This window comes from Eurosta solidaginis, chromosome 1 (assembly GCF_040869045.1).
Source record: "Eurosta solidaginis isolate ZX-2024a chromosome 1, ASM4086904v1, whole genome shotgun sequence".
Lineage (NCBI taxonomy): Eukaryota > Metazoa > Arthropoda > Insecta > Diptera > Tephritidae > Eurosta > Eurosta solidaginis.
The window spans coordinates 203,038,329-203,057,269 of record NC_090319.1 but is presented as its reverse complement, the minus strand read 5'-3'; the positions used below and the strand labels follow the sequence as shown (position 1 = coordinate 203,057,269).

The 18,941-nt window shown below is 36.9% G+C and overlaps 1 protein-coding gene and 1 pseudogene across 1 annotated transcript in view; both read right to left on the bottom strand.

Annotated features, from left to right (window-relative positions):
• Kaz (Katazuke) overlaps window positions 1-18,941 on the bottom strand; it is a 273,874-nt gene that overhangs the window by 128,269 nt on the left and 126,664 nt on the right. The window contains exons 4-5 of the mRNA XM_067760097.1: window positions 5,242-5,366; window positions 5,045-5,187 (exon numbers count right to left, since the gene is read on the bottom strand). Coding sequence (XP_067616198.1) covers window positions 5,045-5,187; window positions 5,242-5,366 — 268 coding nt within the window. The remainder of the gene's footprint in view (window positions 1-5,044; window positions 5,188-5,241; window positions 5,367-18,941) is intronic.
• Window positions 9,293-10,842, bottom strand: LOC137238768 (putative nuclease HARBI1; annotated as a pseudogene).

Sequence of the window (18,941 nt, the reverse complement as noted above, 5' to 3'; positions counted from 1 at the left end):
ACTTTAATCTTTGCTGCTTTTGAAATATGTTTTTTTGTTTTGTTTTTTTTTTTTTGTTTGTAATTTAAGGAATACAATTTTGTTATGAACAATTTTTATGAAATAGGTTTTTTTGTCTCTTTGAATATACAAAATTTTGTGTTATTTTCTTTTTTTTTTTGTTTTAACAGTTTTTGAGCCTTCGTGGCTGCTAAAAATGCTAGTACTAAAAAAATTTTTGGATTTATTTTTCAATCAAATTTAAAGTTTAATCAAAATATTAAAGGAATGTTAATTTACTTTACTTAGGCGATTTTTGTGTACAACGTGTTCTTTATTTTTGATTTCATCGAAAATAGATACATTAGGTTCGTTAATTTCAGTTATAGTAAACGGACCTTTATAAAAATGTTCATGTTTGTGTTGTGGTTCTTTCTGTAAAAGTACTTTATCTCCGATTTTGAAAATTAAAGGAAGTGCCGTTTTATCATATAGGTTTTTATTTTGTGACTTATTTTTATTAATTAGGTTTTGTGCCATTTTGTGCGTTTTCTGCATTCTATACTTAACTTCTTTGGCATAGTTTTCGACATTATAAATTGGGTAATTTTTTTCTTTACTTAATTCATGAGGCAAAGTTGCCTTTAACTCGAAAAGAGAAAACTGATTGTCGAAAACTGTGCTACTCGTAGTATTGTGTAGGAGAGAAAAGTATTTTAAATAAACATCGCAATCAGAAAAAGTATCTATTAAATATGCACGTTAGTATTCATTAAAAACTCTGTGGTTACGTTCGATTGTACCAACAGTTTCGTGATGGTATGCAGTTGAAAAATTATGTTGGATATTTAAAAGTTTAGTTAATTCTTCGAATAATTCATTTTTAAATTCTGTACCTAAATCTGATTTTATGGCATTCATTGTGCCGTAGTTAAAATGAATCCCTCAAAAATTGCTGAAGCGATTGTTTTTGCTGATTTGTCTGGCACAGCGACTGTTACCAGGTATTTAGTCATGTCGCAAATCATGGTAAGTGCGAACTTGTTACCATATTTGGACTCAGGTAGGGGTCCTATTGTATCAATTACTAGTATATCGAATGGTTTACAAGGAGTTGGTGTTAAAACAAGTTTTTCTTTTGTTTTCGATATATCACGAGTCATATCTTTCCAATAAAAATTTGTTCGTAGTTTTGCGTAAAGTCTTTTCATTACGCAAAGTCCACCAGAAATGGGATCATTGTGGTAAATTTTCATTAGTTTTAATTTTGTATCCTCATCTGTTACTGTCTCCACTGGATCTGTTAAAATAATTTCTAATGATTTTAAAATCTTATTTCCAATATCTTTGAAATTTGTAATAGTATAACGTTCGAACAAAATATCGTTTTTAGGCCATTCAATCTGCTTAATTTTGGGTTTGCCGGCTTCTGATTCAAGCCTCGAAAGTAATTTCTCTAAAGTCATTATTTCGTTAACAAGCTCAAAACTAAGTAACGCGAGTTTCTTACGTTAAATATGCGCAAAAATTCTTAAATTTATTGTTTTATTATTTTTATCGTACGTAATTGGGTAAAAGCCTCGATAACTACCACGTGAATTTCTGAATGCGTTGTTACCACGTGATCGAAAAGCTAAAACCTGACGTTCAGTTACTTCGTTGTTTTGTTCTACAATTAATTTCGCTACTACGTCTTTCGGATCAGTAAAGGCCGTTGAGGCTAAAATGGTTTTGACTAAATTTGATTTTGTATTTAAACGACACACGTTAACAGTTTGTTCGACTGCCATTTCATGAGCTTTCGCTTGAGTGATCCCTTCAATAATAAGAGACCGCTCAAGTGAGTCAGCTAAATTTTCAACTTTTTTGGCAAACTCTGTATAATTATTGTTATTAACGTGCAACGCTGCAATTTTTCTTACTACAACTTTCGAGTTGTCTGGTTTGATCCTACTACGTAGAGCTGTTTTAATTTCATTAACTGAATTTACTTGTCTTGGTATTGCTTCACGGGCTTTACCCTCAAGTTTTGATTTTAAAAACGCTACAAAGGTGTTAGTTACATCTTCAGTAGCGAACTGTTCAAGTAATTCAATTTTGTCTGTAAAAGTTTCAAGGGCTAGAGGATCACCACTGTAGTTTTCTCTAATAGAATTAGCACATGTGTTATTGAAAATTCTCTTTTCCTCAGGTGTTGCCATGATTTGATCGTTAAGATCTGAAGCTGAATTAAAAGAAGGTGAGGCAACGTTTGTACTAATGGATCGTTAAGATATGGGTTTACGTTAGAAGAAGGTTTAACTAAGGTTGTACTATTTGAGTCGTTAAGATCTAATTTTAAAGTAGAAGAAGTGGAAGTTAATTTTGCACTATTTGAATAGTTAAGATTTGAAGCTAGATTAGAAGTTAATTTTTTACTGGAAGAATCTTCGAAGCCTGCAAAATCTGTTGACAAAGAAAATCTATTTTCCTGGTTTGTGACTTCTTCGGTCGAAGATGAAGCCAAACTTATGTAGCTTGAGGCTGAATTATCGGAATCGGATTCTGAGTCTGAATTTTTTTGCACTTGCTTACCACTTCTTAGGTACGTATGTATGTAGTTATCAGAATAGCAAAAGGAATTCAGTTCAAACTGTGAAATTAATGAAGCACTTGTTTGAATGTCAGAATTTATATTTGAAGCTGAAATGTTGAGGAAAAAGAAAAAAAATATTGTAAAAGGGAACAGATTTGCAGGTGAATAGTCGCTAAAGAAATACTTAACACTTTATTGGAAGAATTAATTGAAACTGCAGTATACTTGTGTGAAAAATCTGTGAAAAGTAATTGAATTTACAATGGCTCAAAAGTATATAGGTATGAATTGGTAAAAATCTAAAAAATGTGGTAATCACGGACGCACCGCTTTATTCAAAAAATCTAATTTGGTTTTTCACGGGACCACCGCTTATATCAAAAAAAATCTTAGTTGGTTTTTCACGGAACAACCGCATGTGTTAAAAAAATGTTAATCGGTTTTTAAAGGAACCACCGCATATATCAAAAAAGTTAATTGGTTTTTAACAAACCACCGTTTATAAAAAAATTCAGTTGGTTTTTTACAAAGCACCGTTTTATCAAAAATCCAAAATTTATATGAAATGCGAAATTATTTTAATTGAAATGCGAAGGCACCGAATTTAATAAAAAAAATTTATTTTTAATATACATACATATATACATTTAAAGAAAAAAATACCCGTAGGCAAAAAAATGTTATATACATATATATATTATACTTACTGTACTGCTTCGCTGCTGCTAAAATGATGGCTGCCGCTGATGTCGCCAATACTACTACTGCCGGAGTTGTTTCTGCTGCCGAAGTCGCTGCTGCTGATGTTGCTGCTGGCGGTGGTACAGTTGCTTTGGATGCCGTTATGAATGCCGATGAGTCTAGTAGTTTGTATTATTTTATAAATTTTTAGATATTCGAATTTTAATTCTTTTTATTATTTCCGTAGTATTTAGTTTTAGTACAGTTTTATTTTTTTCATTATGTATTGTTGTATTAGTAGCTTTGAAAAATCTTTTATCTCCGCTTCTTATTAAAAATTGTATTTAATTAGAAAAACTTTATTATCTATGCATAGTATTATAATTTTTGAAAATTGTTAAAACATTTTATTATCTCCGCATAGTATTATTAGATTTTGAAAATTGTTTTTAATTAGAATTATTATCTCCGCATATTATTATTAGAGTTCTTGTAGAAAACCGCATTTGTTAGAAAAAATGTTATTATCTCTGCATATTATTATTACTTTTTAAAAATTTTCTTTAATTAGAATTATTATCTCCGCATAGTATTATTAGAGATCTTGTAGAAAATCACATTTAATTAGAAAAAATTTTTATTATATCTGTTTAGAATTATTAGAATTGTTGTAGAAACGCTTTAGTTAGAAAAATTTGTATTATCACTGCGTATTATTATTAGATTTTTTCAAGCAAATTGAATTTGGTTTGAAAAATTTTATTGCCTTATTATTGTAATTATTATATCCGCACTTGATTATTTTAATTAATTTAGCTTTAAAACTGGTTTTTATTGAAAATTTTAAGTCTTTTCATTATAAAAATTGTCTTTAACCCACACGCACGAGTTTTTATTGAAAATTTTTTTCTCTTTATATTAAAAAATTATTATAATTTTTTTTTTAAACCACACGCACTCACCGTCGTTGTTTCAATGTCCATGCCGCTGCTGTACCACCACTGGAAAACTGTCACGATCACCATATTGCATCCATACGGTTACCTTGCGCAATTCATTAAAAGAATTCCTGGTACGCCGGGTGGCGTCACCTTCACCATCTCTGACCTCGTGGAATGCCCAAGTTTTATATCGTTACACTGGTGCCCATTTTTAAGTAAAAACTCTTCGAATGGGTTTTCAATAAATACTTTAGTTATTTAATTGTTTTTAATTAACCCGAAATAAGAAAAGGAGAAGTTTTATTAAAAATTGCCTCCGAGCACTTAGTTGCACAAAAATGGAATAATCGTGGCGAAGTATAAAAATGCCGATGGCACTATTGCCATTCGTCATTTTTATATTTCATTTCACACAACATACTTTGCATACTATCTTACACATTGTAATACAATAGCTGACTACTTATTAGAATACGATTAAACATGTTTCTTACCCTTTCTTACAGATTGCACCATTCACAATGACACATCTTGCATTGTCAGCAATGGCGTTGCCAGATGTGTCGCTATGTATTAACTTGGGGAATTATATCAGAGCATTCGTTCTAACAAAAGCCTTGTTTTCCAAAGAACTCAAAAATTATTTACATTTAGACTGCCGTCCTTAGCAAGAAATAGATTTTTTGTTTCGGAAAATTGATGTTTTTCAAGTAGATCAAAATTTTAAACTAGCTTTATCCCTCAACGTGAATTTTTAATGAGTACTGGTTAAGTTAATGGGTAAATTGTAGTCGCAGAAATTTACTGGCATTCAAATTCCTACAAGGCCCTAAGTGCCTTTTTTCTATGGACGGCAGTATAGTCTTACCTGCATATAAGTCGGCTCTGTACGCAATGGGAATACGGTAAATTCTTAGCTATTCGATTTAAATCCTCTTGGCAAACCGGGCAATGAAGATTTTTGCAATTTGGCGAATAGCATTGTGGAGTTTTTAATGCCGATAGTCCAACCTAATTAAATAAATAGATTTACAATTTTTCTTAGTTGTATTTTTATTACCGTACTTGTATGGCCATGCTTAGTAGGGATTGAGTTGATAATTGAAATAAACGATAGTTTTCATTGCGAAAATTCAGTACAAGGTCCATCCATCGTTGATCACTAAAGAAACTTTTGTACGGTTCCGTACCTAGAACAATACAAATGTAAATAAGTCATAACTAAACGTGGAAAACGACGTTTTGTTAAACTTTTTATTTTTATATAAAAAATACCATTAATTTGAGTGAAGGTTTTCCCTAAATTTTTGCAATCCAACAAAATTTTATAGTAGAATGAATCGGCATAGCGCACAGAGTATATACTCGTAAATATTATTCGTATCACGATACGACGCACATAGTTGCGACTGTATGGAGGTAGAAAAAAGTAGTAAACAAACGACTCACATTTTTTTTATATACACGGTTAAAAGTTGGAGTCCAAAATTAAAACTTTTTTGCACTACATACATGTGTAACCAATTAAATCTGGTTTTAATTTTAAACCTTCATTTAAACCTTAATTTCAAATCTTTCAGTTGTTCAATTGAGAGTGCTGAACTTGGTTTGAATTTCAAACCAAATAGTTTTTCAATAAAAGTCCTGTGTTTTCTACTTTTCAAACCTTAGTTGTTTTGAATTCTAGCCTGGATATATTGCAATTTTGTCCACAACGGAATATATTAAATATTTCCCTTTTTTCAATGAATACGAAATTATCTCTTTATTTTATCATATTATATTTTATTATTATCTATTACCAAACGTAAATATGTAATTGAACAAATATTATACACATAAATCATAAACATACATAGATCACAATGCGCAGTAATTTTGTGTGTAATGTGTAGTTTTAGAATAAAGAATTCAACTTTTGTTTTGTATGGAGACCAATCCAGTGTAATGTACATTAGGTCAGTTGTTTTTCTGCAGTTTTCCAGTTACTCCCTCCGGCAACAGAATATAAAAAGAGGATGAAATAGGGGAAATGAGGTGAAAAAATTCTCTTGAAAAAATTTAGACCGCTAGCCAAAAACTGCTAATTTGAAAACTATTTTACCGCGGATTTAGGCTCGTATTTCTCCTTACTTATTTATTTAATTGGCGCTTAACCGTTCAAACGGCGCTCCAATTCGTAACACCAAGAGAGTTTAAATCGTTTTCTACTTGGCCCTTAAAGCGGGCCGCCCTCTTCCTCTGCTCCCATAGGAGGGTTCTATTAAAAATATTTTCTTAGCCGGAGCGTCATCTTTCATACGCATGGCCTAGCCAGCATAGCCGCTGATTTTAATTCGCTGGACTATGTTGATGTCTCCGTAGAACTGGTACAGCTCATCATTAAATTTTCTCCGGTACTCGCCATCGCCAACGCGTAGAGATCCGTGAATATTTCGAAGAAATTTTCTCTCGAATACGCCCAGGGCCGATTCATCTCATGTCGTCATGGTTGTGGCGTTACATACACCATGGAGTCGAATGATATTTGTGCGTCATACACGATTTTGGTGTTATTGGCGCTACTGGCGACACGGAATTGATGATGGTAGTTGTATACGCATATTGTCACTTGCGAAGCGAATGAAAATTTTGTCGAATTTCGCGGTCTCGAATTGCGAGATGCGAATCGCTAGCGAATTTGCCAAAAAAAAAGTCGAATGAGTGACGAAGATGAATTTGTCAAATTGCCACAAGCGAAAAAATCATATTCGCTTCGCCAAATCTGTCAAAATTTGTCGAATGCTTATTTTGTTCGCGCTTGAAAATAGAAAAGGACGCATTGGCATTTATTTGAATGTTTTCAATTGAAAAAAGTAAATAAATTGAAAAAATAAATAGAAGTGAGTAATTCATTTAATTAAATTGAGTTATTGGTTTGAATAAATGAAGTTTTCAGAATGAGAAGAACAACGCCGCAGCAATTCCAAAAGCTGGTCGAGCTGATGGAAAGTAATCCAGACGTCACCAGAGGCATTGGGAATTTTGGAGAGACCAGGAGGAGCAGGGCAGAATTGTGGGACCATTTCGCCACGGATCTTAACTCCATAGGTCCTCCAATCCTTAACGGGCGCGAGTGGAACAAGGTAAGAAGAACAGACCTGCACGAATAATACAAAAGTATACATCGCAGAATTGTGGCATCGTAGCATCGTACGGTTACTGACTGGAGTTACTTTTGATACTTAAGGCTGTTTTACACGAGTCGAATTACTGATGGTTTTTTTGATTCCCAACTCAATTCAACCATCATATACAAGTAGGCACTTTGAGAAAATTTACCAGGAAATCGACTTGAGTAAAGCAGCTTTACCTGCTAACGTATCTACTCGGGTATGTTACTGGCATTGTGAAAGGTGCAGAGATGGGCCCTAGGTTTGGTTAGATCCTAGCTCCGAGCCACCGCCTACTATTTTTCTGATAATACCCGATAAGATACTTAACCAGTTATTTCCAAAAGTAACCGTACGATATCACGATGCAAGTTTCCAAAGTAACTGACAACGTTATAATCGTCAGAAGCGTTACTTAGTTATATACCCAACCATCGTATCCGTGCAGGCCTCTAGTAGTAACTGAATTGTATTCTGCGTGTCAGTTCATACTTACCAATATATTTGTCCTAGGTTTGGTTAGATTATAAGTTAAAGCTTAAAAAAAGGTTTCTACAAACCGCAGCGATACCGCAGCCACTGCAGGAGGACCGTACGCCCAGCGAAGTTTATCTGCGCTAGAGAGATTCGTGGATGAGCTACTGAACCTCCAAGAAGCCGCCAACCCGACAGGACAGTCCTTTGGAACCAATAATCCGGGTAATAACGGGGGTGAGAGTGACAACACGAGTGAGAGCGAAACCGAGGGTGAAGAAGATCCTCGAGACTTAAATATCACTCCAAGTTCATCGACTACCGTCCGAGGATGACACTGGAGGATCGCGAAAATATGCGCTTGAAGGCACTTGAAAAGCAGGGAGAAATGCAAAAAACCCTTTGTGAGGGAATTACAAAAATGACGGAAAAATTAGACGAAATTGCAAGACATGCTAGAAAAACGTACGAACTCAAAAAAGACTAAATAAAACTATTGAAAAAGAAAGAAGAGAGAAAAAAGGAAGAAAGGGTTGAAAGAAAAAGACAACACAAAGAAAAAATGGAGGTGAAAATGAAGGAGTTGGAACTGAAAACCTTGAAATATAATCTAAGGAAATAATAAAATCGTCCAACTACTTTCAGTTTCATTTCTATTTTTTCTTTAAGTGACTGAATTTGTGTTTATTTTTATTTATTTTATTTTCTAATGAAGTACTGAATTAATATGTGATTTATTTTAAACTAGTTTCTAAGTGTAATATACCCCAGTTCATAATTATAAGATCACCCATATTGACATGTTCTAATTTTTTTTTAAATTTCGTATTAGTTTTTATTTTTTGCTAATGGGATTTCAAATTAAGACCCTTTAAATCGACACTCCAAACTTTGTGAACATTTTGTAAAAAAGGTTTTGAAATATCTCAAAAATGTTTTCAAATATTTCAAACATCTGAGCCGAAGTTATATTTCTGTATCCCATTAAATTGTAACTCTTAAGGCCGACTCGCCGAACGGGTCAGATCTATGTTAGTTTTTAAAATTATTTACTGGAGGTTTGAATTATTAAAAAGAAAGTTCAACATTTCTAAAAACGTCTTTTAACCTTTAAAAACATCTACAAAGTTTAGAGCGTATATTTGCGCACGACTCCTGTTTTGGTAATAATACAAAAAAATAGAACATGTTAATATGAGTGGCCTTATACTTATGAAATAAGCAGCAATAACCTAATACGCATATCGTCAACTAAAAAGTCTGAAAAAAATATTTAATTTTTATTTATTTACTTGTAGTAATAATATATATGTACCATCACCATTTTATAAGTCTGAATTGAATTGTTGATTTTTATTAAATAAATGAAATAAAAATTAAGCAAATGTCCATTTTATGATTTCAATTTAATCTTATTTCAATTCAATTCATAGGAATTTCAATAAAATCTTCATATTTTAAAATTTGTATTTTTTTGCTTTTAGCTTGGGAATAAAATACAGCTAATAAAACTTAAAGTTCATTACGGACTATAAAAGTAATTTCAGTACATTCCTTAGCTCACTAGCATTACTGTATTCAAATACAAAATATGGGTACAAATTAATACTGTTGTCCATTTCCCCTAGTGGGGCATTGGCCTCGATAACTCTTCTAAACCTAACTAATTCCTAACCAACCTAGTTCAAAAGTTCAATAGGTGACACGAGGGTAAACTTTTTTCTACAAAAGAAAACGCCATTAAAACGGCCCTACTCGTTTTACAGTAAAACATCAGCTATTTGTCTTCTGCGACGCTCTCCTGGTGTACCGTTGCCATCTTCATTACTTGGCTCCGACGATACAATGGCGTCAGTAAAAATTTCTGCTTCGTTTGGATCACTGATTCGAAATTTCTTACAAATATTGTGCAAGGCGCAACATATGTTTATAATCGATTTAACTTTGTCAGGATTGTAGTGCATTTTTCCGAGGAGGCATCTGAAACGGCATTTCAGAACTCCGATCGTACGTTCTATGATGTTTCTACCTTTTGCGTGCTTCTTATTAAAAATTGATTTCCTAGTTCCGGACTCTGCAAGACGGAAGGGTGTTAGTAAGTAGGAACTCAGCGGGTACCCGGAATCACCTACAAATAGGTATATTTTTTTTAATATTACGTCATAAAAAGTAAGGGTATTCGGACTTGATTCGTGACTCCGTTAGTCGATAGTTTTGAGTAACGAGCTAAGTCTTAATACCCCGATTATATTTGTGTTGATGTAACTAGCAAAATTACCTAAATAAATAGAGTTATCGCCGCTAAGATGCATATTTTCCAAATGACTTTTTAATGTACTATTATTCCACACAAACGAATCATGTGTTGAACCAGCATCCACAAACCGGATATTCATGTCATGATCGCAAGCCTGAAATATACAATTTACCATCGCATTTATGCTAAAAACCCTTTTATATTCAGATAGAGGTGTCTATTTGCGCTGGGAGCATAAATCGCAATATGCGTACCATCAACACAGCCAATCACGTTGGGTATTCCTGACCTGATGAAAAATTTGCTCTTTGCCTGTTGCTTTTCCTCTTCTGTCATTTCGGATTTTATACGCCGCCCTGCAAATTTCTCTCTGCAAAATTGGTAGTATCTCCTTTAAAATGAGGGAAACTGTGGGTTGCGCAAGTCCCAAATGAAACTCATTCCCTACAGCTTGCTAATAACTGCCATGGGCAAAACAACGGAGTGCGCAACACAATTTTAGCATTGGCGTTACAGATGATGACAAGCGGCAGTGAAAACTGTCCTTGATTTTGTCCAGCACATACATAAATGCATCTTTGCTTAGCCGGAAATTTGCTATGAATCTAAAAACACACAAAAACTTTACATCTTTTGAATAACCAATATGCACTGCACTTACACTGTGGACGGAATCTCCATGGGATTGGAGTAATCTCTTATAAAACGCCGCTGACGAAGGAGATGAACTCGCGGCTCAACATTGTAATTGTCTTCGAAAAAAAGGTCAACGTTATAAAACATTTTTAACTTTATTTATTACTATTTAATAAACTTGATTTTTACATTTCTGTTTGTGCACAAATAAATAATAAAAACAAAAAAAAAAACAAATTTGGATGAACTAATTAAATTTGTTTGAATGGCAATGACACATGGCAGTCGAATAAGTTCATTCGCCACTCACAATGCAAATTTGATGTGAATTCGCCAATCTGTTCGACTCGCCAAATATATTCGCTTCGCAAGTGACAATATGCGTAGTAATAATTAAGCATTTGTGTTAGAGAAAGGAATAACCGCCTAATTTCTAAGTAAAATAAGAGAACTTTAGCTGTTATTGGTGGGACGTTGAACATTGCGCAGTACTTTCATATCTTGATAACAGAAGTCCATTATGACGAAACGTTGCTAAGGCAGGTTTTGCACCAGCCTGAAGACATAAGAGCCGGAGTTAAATTTGAGTTTACTATTTGATGTTCAGTGTTAAGATTATATTATATTGTGACGAATATTAGTATCACTAGGCTGTACTACCATCACTAAGCCGATACTGGGCGGTATGTGCGTGGGTGGGTTAGTCGTCGTCTACACATGTACATGCAGGGCGGCGGAGAGATACTCATAAACACAAGTAATCATCGGTCGAAGTAGTGCTCACATATACACCCGCATGTGCCTGTGCGGGAGACTGTAGACTGCAAATGCACACGCATGTGCCTGTGCGAGAGGCTGCGGACTACAAAAACACACGCATGTGGCTGGCTAGAAGAAGAAACGCCTAGACATTTGGACAAGGCAACATAGAGTATAAAAGCAGAGCAAGCGGAGTAGTCAGTAATCAGTTTGATTTAAACACGCAATTGGTTGTGAAGTATAAGTGTTATTGTGAAGTACTCTAATAAAGACCATTTTGCATTATTGAATATTGGAGTTATTCATTCAACAGTTTAGCGATTCGAACGTAAGCTGAAGGTTGCAAATAGGCGGAATTTTACCAAATTCGTTACGATTGGTGTCAGAAGAGGAATTGTTGAATAAAGTTCGAAGATTTCGAATACAACTAGGACATGGCAAAGTGGAGTGAATTGTAGATCCTGCAACTGAAGAAGGAGTTGGAGAACCGTGGATTGAATACAACCGGCAATAAACTCGAACTTCAGGCACGACTACGAGAGACAATGGAAGCAGAAGGAATTAACGTGGAAGAGTATGTATTTCATCTTGATGGCGACGAAACAACAACAAAAATTTAAGAGAAAAACAAAACATCGCAGATAGTTACGAGCACAGACTTGAACATGATTTTGGCTGCAATATCTGCACAAACATCGACAGTAACATCCAAGATGGAAGCACAGGAGGCACGCATTTCAGAAATGTCGTCACAAATGTCATCTCAACTGGAAAACCAGAAGACACAAATTTCATCACAGCTGGAAGAACAAAGGACATATATGGCAACTCAACTAAAAGAACAAGCACAAGAGGCGCATATATTCGAAACGCGCATGGACGAAAAAATAATGCAGCTTGAAGAAAAATTCGAGGTAGAGGTGAATTCTTTGAGAGGTCGTATACAGGAATTGCAACTTAATCGCCCGTCTGCTTCAGCGAGTAATCCAAAGGTAAAAACACCATCCTTTGACGGTTCTGTTCCTTTCCAGGTCTTTAAGCTACAGTTTGAGAAGACCGCAACAGTGAGCAACTGGAATTCTGAAGATAAAGTTGCTGCATTGTTCGTGGCTTTAAAAGGACCAGACCATCCCAGAACGGAAAAGTTATGAAGCATTGATGGCTGCTGGGTACGGAAGCGAACACAGGAAACAGATCTACTAAACAGAATTGCAAAACCTCTAACAAAACGCTAACGAGACTTTGCAGGAGTTTGCATCGGATGTTGAAAGATTGGCTCATCTAACAAATGCGGACGTACCCGTTGAATACACCGAGAGAGTAAAAATCCAGAGTTTTATAAATGGCATACGGGACGTGGAAACGAAGCGAGCTACATACGCAAACCCAAAGCTATGATTTGCTGAAACGGTATCACATGCACTGACCGAGGAAACAGCGTCATTTTGGAGTAAGCCCGCATACAAAGCTCATCGCGTGGAAGTGGGAAGGCCAGACTGGGGAGACACCATTTTGGAAGCATTAAACGCAGCAGAAAAACGATGGTGCCGTCAAATGCTTTAGGTGTGGAAAGCCAGGGCACATTGCACGCTATTGCAGTACCAACCTTAATAATTCCAGCAATGTGGGTGGCCGTAAACACAGAGCTGAAGGAGATGAGCAAATCTCCAAATCTACTCAATCTTTAAACTAAACGAGTCAGCCGCAAGGGGCGACAGCTGGCTCCCGCAAATGAATGCCCCATAATCTCTATCTCACAAATTGGAAGAAGCTCAAGCAATCTTTCTGTCGGAGGACATGTGGATGGAAATGAACGTTTACTGACTGTAGATACGGGTGCATCTCATTCCACAATTCGAGTGGATTTAGTCAACAAGAAGATAAGACCATTGCTTGGAGCAAGATTATGTACAGCCACGGGAGAGGACACTCAGGCAATTGGGAACGTCACCGTACTACACCATTTTATAGCGGCAGATATTGTTGATGAAATCATTAATTGTAATGTGGAACCAACGCCTCTAACACCCCTTTCCTTATGGTCCACCCCTGTTGAAACGGCAAGTTTCCTTGGACTCCCGTTAGAGGATATTGATGACAATTTGTGATCGGTCGCGGCTATTAGGTGGGGCGAGCATTGCTACAACAACAACAACAACAACATGAAATCATTAGTGGAGTAGACTTCTTAATCGACCAAGGCATCAAGATCGACATGCAAAGCAAGACGATGTGATATAAGAATATGGATGTGCCACTTAATTTCGGCTACAAGAGAGACTACAGGAGTAAACGAGTGATGGTGGAAGAGAGTCAGCAAATACCACCACTATCAGAAGCAGTCATCTGGGCAAAGGTTGATGGAGATTGTGTGACAAATTGTGGGTTGTCGAAGCAGCAAACAAATCAACACCGAAAGTACTTGTAGGAAAAACCCTGGCTATAACAAAACAAGATGGACGTATCCCGTTAAGAGTACTCAATGAGTTCAAGTCAGCACTCAAACTGAACAGAGGCTATTTTGGGAAGATGCCAAGAGGCTGAAGTAGTAATCAATTGTGAAGAGCTCCAGGAAGACGTTTCAACTAGCAATATTGATCTTTCAGATGACATCATGGCATGGACGGAGGGACTATAGGAAGACTATCAGAGTAAGGCAAAACAACTGCTCATAAAGTACTCCAACATATTTGACCAGGATGGTTCCAAACCAGGCCACACCAAAGTTGTGAAACATCAAATTGACACTGGAGATGCGAGGCCGATCCGTCAAGCTCCTCGTAGTGTTCCACTGGCGAAGCGGGAAGTGGCGAGTAATCCAACCATCAGCTAGTCCATGGAGCTCACCGGTGGTACTCGTGAAGAAGAAGGATGGAAAAATGAGGTTTTGCGTGGACTTCCGCAAGCTGAACGACGTCACGAAAAAGGATAGGTACCCATTGCCAAGGATTGACGATACTCTGGACTCGTTATCTGGTACGAAATGGTTTTCCACACTGGACTTGAAATGCGGCTACTGGCAAGTGAAGTGAAGGAGGAAGACAAAGAGAAAACAGCCTTCAGTGTCGGTGATGGTCTTTGGCAATTTACAGTGATGCCTTTTGGACTTTGTAATGCACCAGCTACTTTTGAAAGACTCATGGATCAGGTACTGATTTGAATCAGGACTACATTGGAAAACATGCTTAGTGTACCTAGATGACATCATTGTATTGGAAAAGAACTTCGAAGAACATCTGAAAAACTTGGAGGAGGTTTTCCAAAGAATAGCTGGTGCTGGTCTGAAAGTTAGTCCCAAAAAGTGTTCTCTGTTCAAGAAGCAAGTAAGTGACTTGGGTCATAAAGTAACAACGGAGGGCATCTGCACCGCAAATGAAAAGATAGAAGCAGTAAAGGATTGGCCAAGACCACAGAATCTTCATGAGTTAAGAAGTTTCCTTGGGCTGTGCACATATTACCGCCGATTTGTACTAAATTTTGTCAGTGTAGCCCATAGCCTCCACGAGCTTACAAGAAAAAATAAAGCTTTTGAATGGAAGAAGGAGCACGAAGTGGCTTTCCAAACATTGAAAGAGCGTTTGTGCTCTGCCCCAATATAGGCATATCAGATTCCAGGAGCAACATTTATTCTAGATACCGATGCGAGTGGATATGCTATAGGAGGCGTTTTATCACAACTGGTCGATGGATAGGAGAAGGTAGTTGCATATTATAGCCGATCAATTGGAAAACCAGAGAGGAACTATAGCGTTATACGGAGGGAGCTGTTGCCATTGGTAGAGTGCATTCGACATTTTCACAAGTACCTCTACGGCCAGTGATTCCGCGTCAGGACATATCACGCAGCGTTGAAATGACTTCTGCAGTTCCGTAATCCAGAAGGACAATTGACACGGTGGATTAAGCGACTACAAATGTATGACTTTTCCATAGAGCATCGGAAAGGTAGTACCCATGGGAATGCCGATGCAATATCACGAAGACCATGTATTTTGGAATGCAAATACTGTTCGAAAGCTGAGGCTAAGGATGACATCGTAGATGTCCGACATATGACTATAATGTGTTCGGATGAATGAGACATGGAACAACAAAGGAAGTGGCAGCTAGAAGATACAGATCTGGCACATGTTATGCAAGGGCTTGAACGAAACGAAAAACCAAATAAAGAAGAGATGTCAACAGAGAGTCCTATTGCGAAGTCGTATTGGGCACAGTGAAACAGTTTAGAGTTGATATCCGGTTGCATGCATCGAGTATGGGAGAGTGAGGATGGTCAAAGCAAGAGGAAACTGATAGTTGGTCCAGGGAAAAAGATTCGCGACGTTCTCATTGAGCTACATAACGGTCCAAGTGGAGACCATCTTGGAATTACGAAGACGCTCGAGAAGATTAAGCCGAGCTTCTATTGGATTGGTTGCCGCCAGTCGTCCACTGAGTGGATTGCCAACTGCGAGGTTTGCAGCAGAGCAAAAGGGTCCCAAACCCGAAATCATGGCCAGATGAAGCCATATAACTCAGGTGCACCATTTGAAAGGATCGCTATGGATGTCGCTGGTCCATTTCCTACTAGCAACTGCGGAAAGAAATATGTACTGGTGGTTATGGATTATTTCAGCAAATGGCCAGAGGTATACTCAATCTCAAATCAAGAAGCGGAAACAGTAGCAGAAGTGTTCATAAAAAATTGGGTTGCAAGGTATGGTATACCAATGGAGTTACATTCTGACCAAGGGAGAAATTTTGAATCAGCGGTGTTTCAAGAAATGTGTAAGAAATTGGGCATTCGAAAAACTTGGACAACTGCATTGCATCCTCAGTCCGACGGTATGGTGGAACGATTCAATAGAACATTGGAGGAGCACTTAAGGAAAGTAGTGGACAAGTTCCATAAAGAGTGGGATACACGCATACCATTATTCTTGACGGCTTATCGATCGGCAGTGCATGAGACAACGGACCAAACCCCCGAAAAAGTAGTTTTTGGCAATGACCTTCTATTGCTAGCTGATTTGGAGTTTAGGATAGATGCCGATGCGGAGAGAAATACCAAGAAATCCACTGGTGTCCTGGAAGAAGAGATAAGAGAAATACACGGATACACAGATACGATAAAGCATTAATTCGGAAGGTTTTCGGGAAAGAGATTTGGTGCTGTTATACAACCCACAACGGAATAAAGGTTGGTCCCCGAAATTGCAGTGTAATTGGGACGGCCCATACAAAGTTGTAAAACGGATCAATATGTAGTTTACTGCATACAAACTATTGGCAAACCACGAACCAAAATGAAAGCGGTTCATTTGGAAAGGCTGGCAGCGTTTAGATCAGGAAATTTGTCTGATCGGGACGATTCGACTTAGGTGGAGGGCAGTGTGACGAATATTAGTATCACTAGGCTATACTACCATCACTAAGCCGATACTGGGCGGTATGTGCGTGGGCGGGTCAGTCGTCGTTTACACATGTACATGCAGGGCGGCGGAGAGATACACTCATAAACACAAGTAATCATCGGCCGCATTAGTGCTCACATATACACACGCGTGTGCCTATGCGGGAGACTGTAGACTGCAAATATGTACACACGCATGTGCCTGTGCGAGAGGTTGTGGACTACAAACACACACGCATATGGCTTGTGGCCAAGTATAAGATTCTAGAAGAAGAAACGACTAGACATTTGGACAAGGCAACAGAGAGTATAAAAACAGAGCAAGCTGAGTAGTCAGTAATCAGTTTGATTTAAACAAGCAATTGGTTGTGAAATATAAGTGTTATTGTGAAGTACTCTAATAAAGACCATTTTGCATTTTTGAATATTGAAGTTATTTATTCAACAGTTTAGCGATTCGAACGTTAGCAGAAGGTTGCAAATAGGCGGAATTTCAGTAAGTTCGTTACAATATATAAATATAACTTAAGTTTTTATTACTCTATTTTTCAGCTAGCTTCTTTTAAAAACGATTATTATTCCAAAGGCAAAAATGCATTTTGCTTAAGCTGAAATATATATTTTCTGCTTGAGGTGGACTTTTACCACAAATTCAAGCAAACGAACCGGGTTTTCGTGTTTTATGTCGCCGATTGATCAAACAAAGGACGTAGAAGTTATAGACCTCTGTCTGTGTGTTCAAGGATGAAGCCCCAAATAGCCCATGTTGAAAACCATCTTCGCTTCAATAAAAGACCAAGAAACATTTCCAGGCTTAAATTCATGGTTGCAGCGTAAATTTCGAAAGAGATACTTCCTATACTTTTGGTTGTAACACTACTATATTTCTGATATCTTGAAATAAGTCACTACTTAAAAGGCAAACAAGTATTTTCGCGCGGCCACCGTGGTGTGATGGTAGCGTGCTCCGCCTATCACACCGTATGCCTCGGGTTCAACTCCCGGGCAAAGAAACATCAAAATTTTAGAAATAAGGTTTTTCAATTAGAAGAAAATTTTTCTAAGCGGGGTCGCCCCTCGGCAGTGTTTGGCAAGCGCTCCGGGTGTATTTCTGCCATGAAAAGCTCTCAGTGAAAACTCATCTGCCTTGCAGATGCCGTTCGGAGTCGGCATAAAACATGTAGGTCCCGTCCGGCCAATTTGTAGGGAAAATCAAGAGGAGCACGACGCAAATTGGAAGAGAAGCTCGGCCTTAGATCTCTTCGGAGGTTATCGCGCCTTACATTTATTTTTTTTTTTTTTTAGTATTTTGTTCAAGCTGAGGTTTTCAAAGCAGAAATATTTAAGAAGTTCAGGATTTTGTGCAAATTGTCTAGCATCATTGCATTGCAAACTTGTGCACCATATTTTTTATATATAAATTATTTTTCAATTTTGAATAGCAAATCAACAACGGTGAAAACAAAGTAGCGGTTGGTAACGTTGCCATGCGCGGACGTGTTTTTAATCGCTTCACGAATTGTTATTATTTTTCTTTTTAAACCAGTTTTATCTTACATATAAATTCACTTATTTAATATAAAGCAGTTTATAAGTTTATGTATATTAAATCTTTACACAGTGTAATATACATAGTGGCTATTTGTGCGATTTAACCCTCTATAACCCATCACCTCAAAAAAATTTTATTTCAATTAAATCGGATAGATTCGTGAATAAAAAGTCGGTTTTTTATTTTTTTATTTCTAATTTTTTTATTTTGTATGGATACTATTATAAAAAGGGGAGTTTAGCCGACAGGCAACAATGAGCAACAGTGGAAAGAAAATTATCAGAATAGTTATTAGCGATTAGGAAAGGTGGAAATTTCTTTCTATTGGAACTTTTGCGTATGCTCCGTTCAAGGAGTTCGCAACGGGACGTATTTTAAAGATTCTGTAAACGTCAGGGTGGCTCCTTGGAAGATATTTGCTATTGTCATTGAAATGAAGATTTTGTCGTATCTTTTCAAATTTTTTACAAGACATAACCTGTGGAATTAGAGTTGCGCCAAGGATGGAACTCCAATGGTTGGTTACCCTGGGTAGCTGGA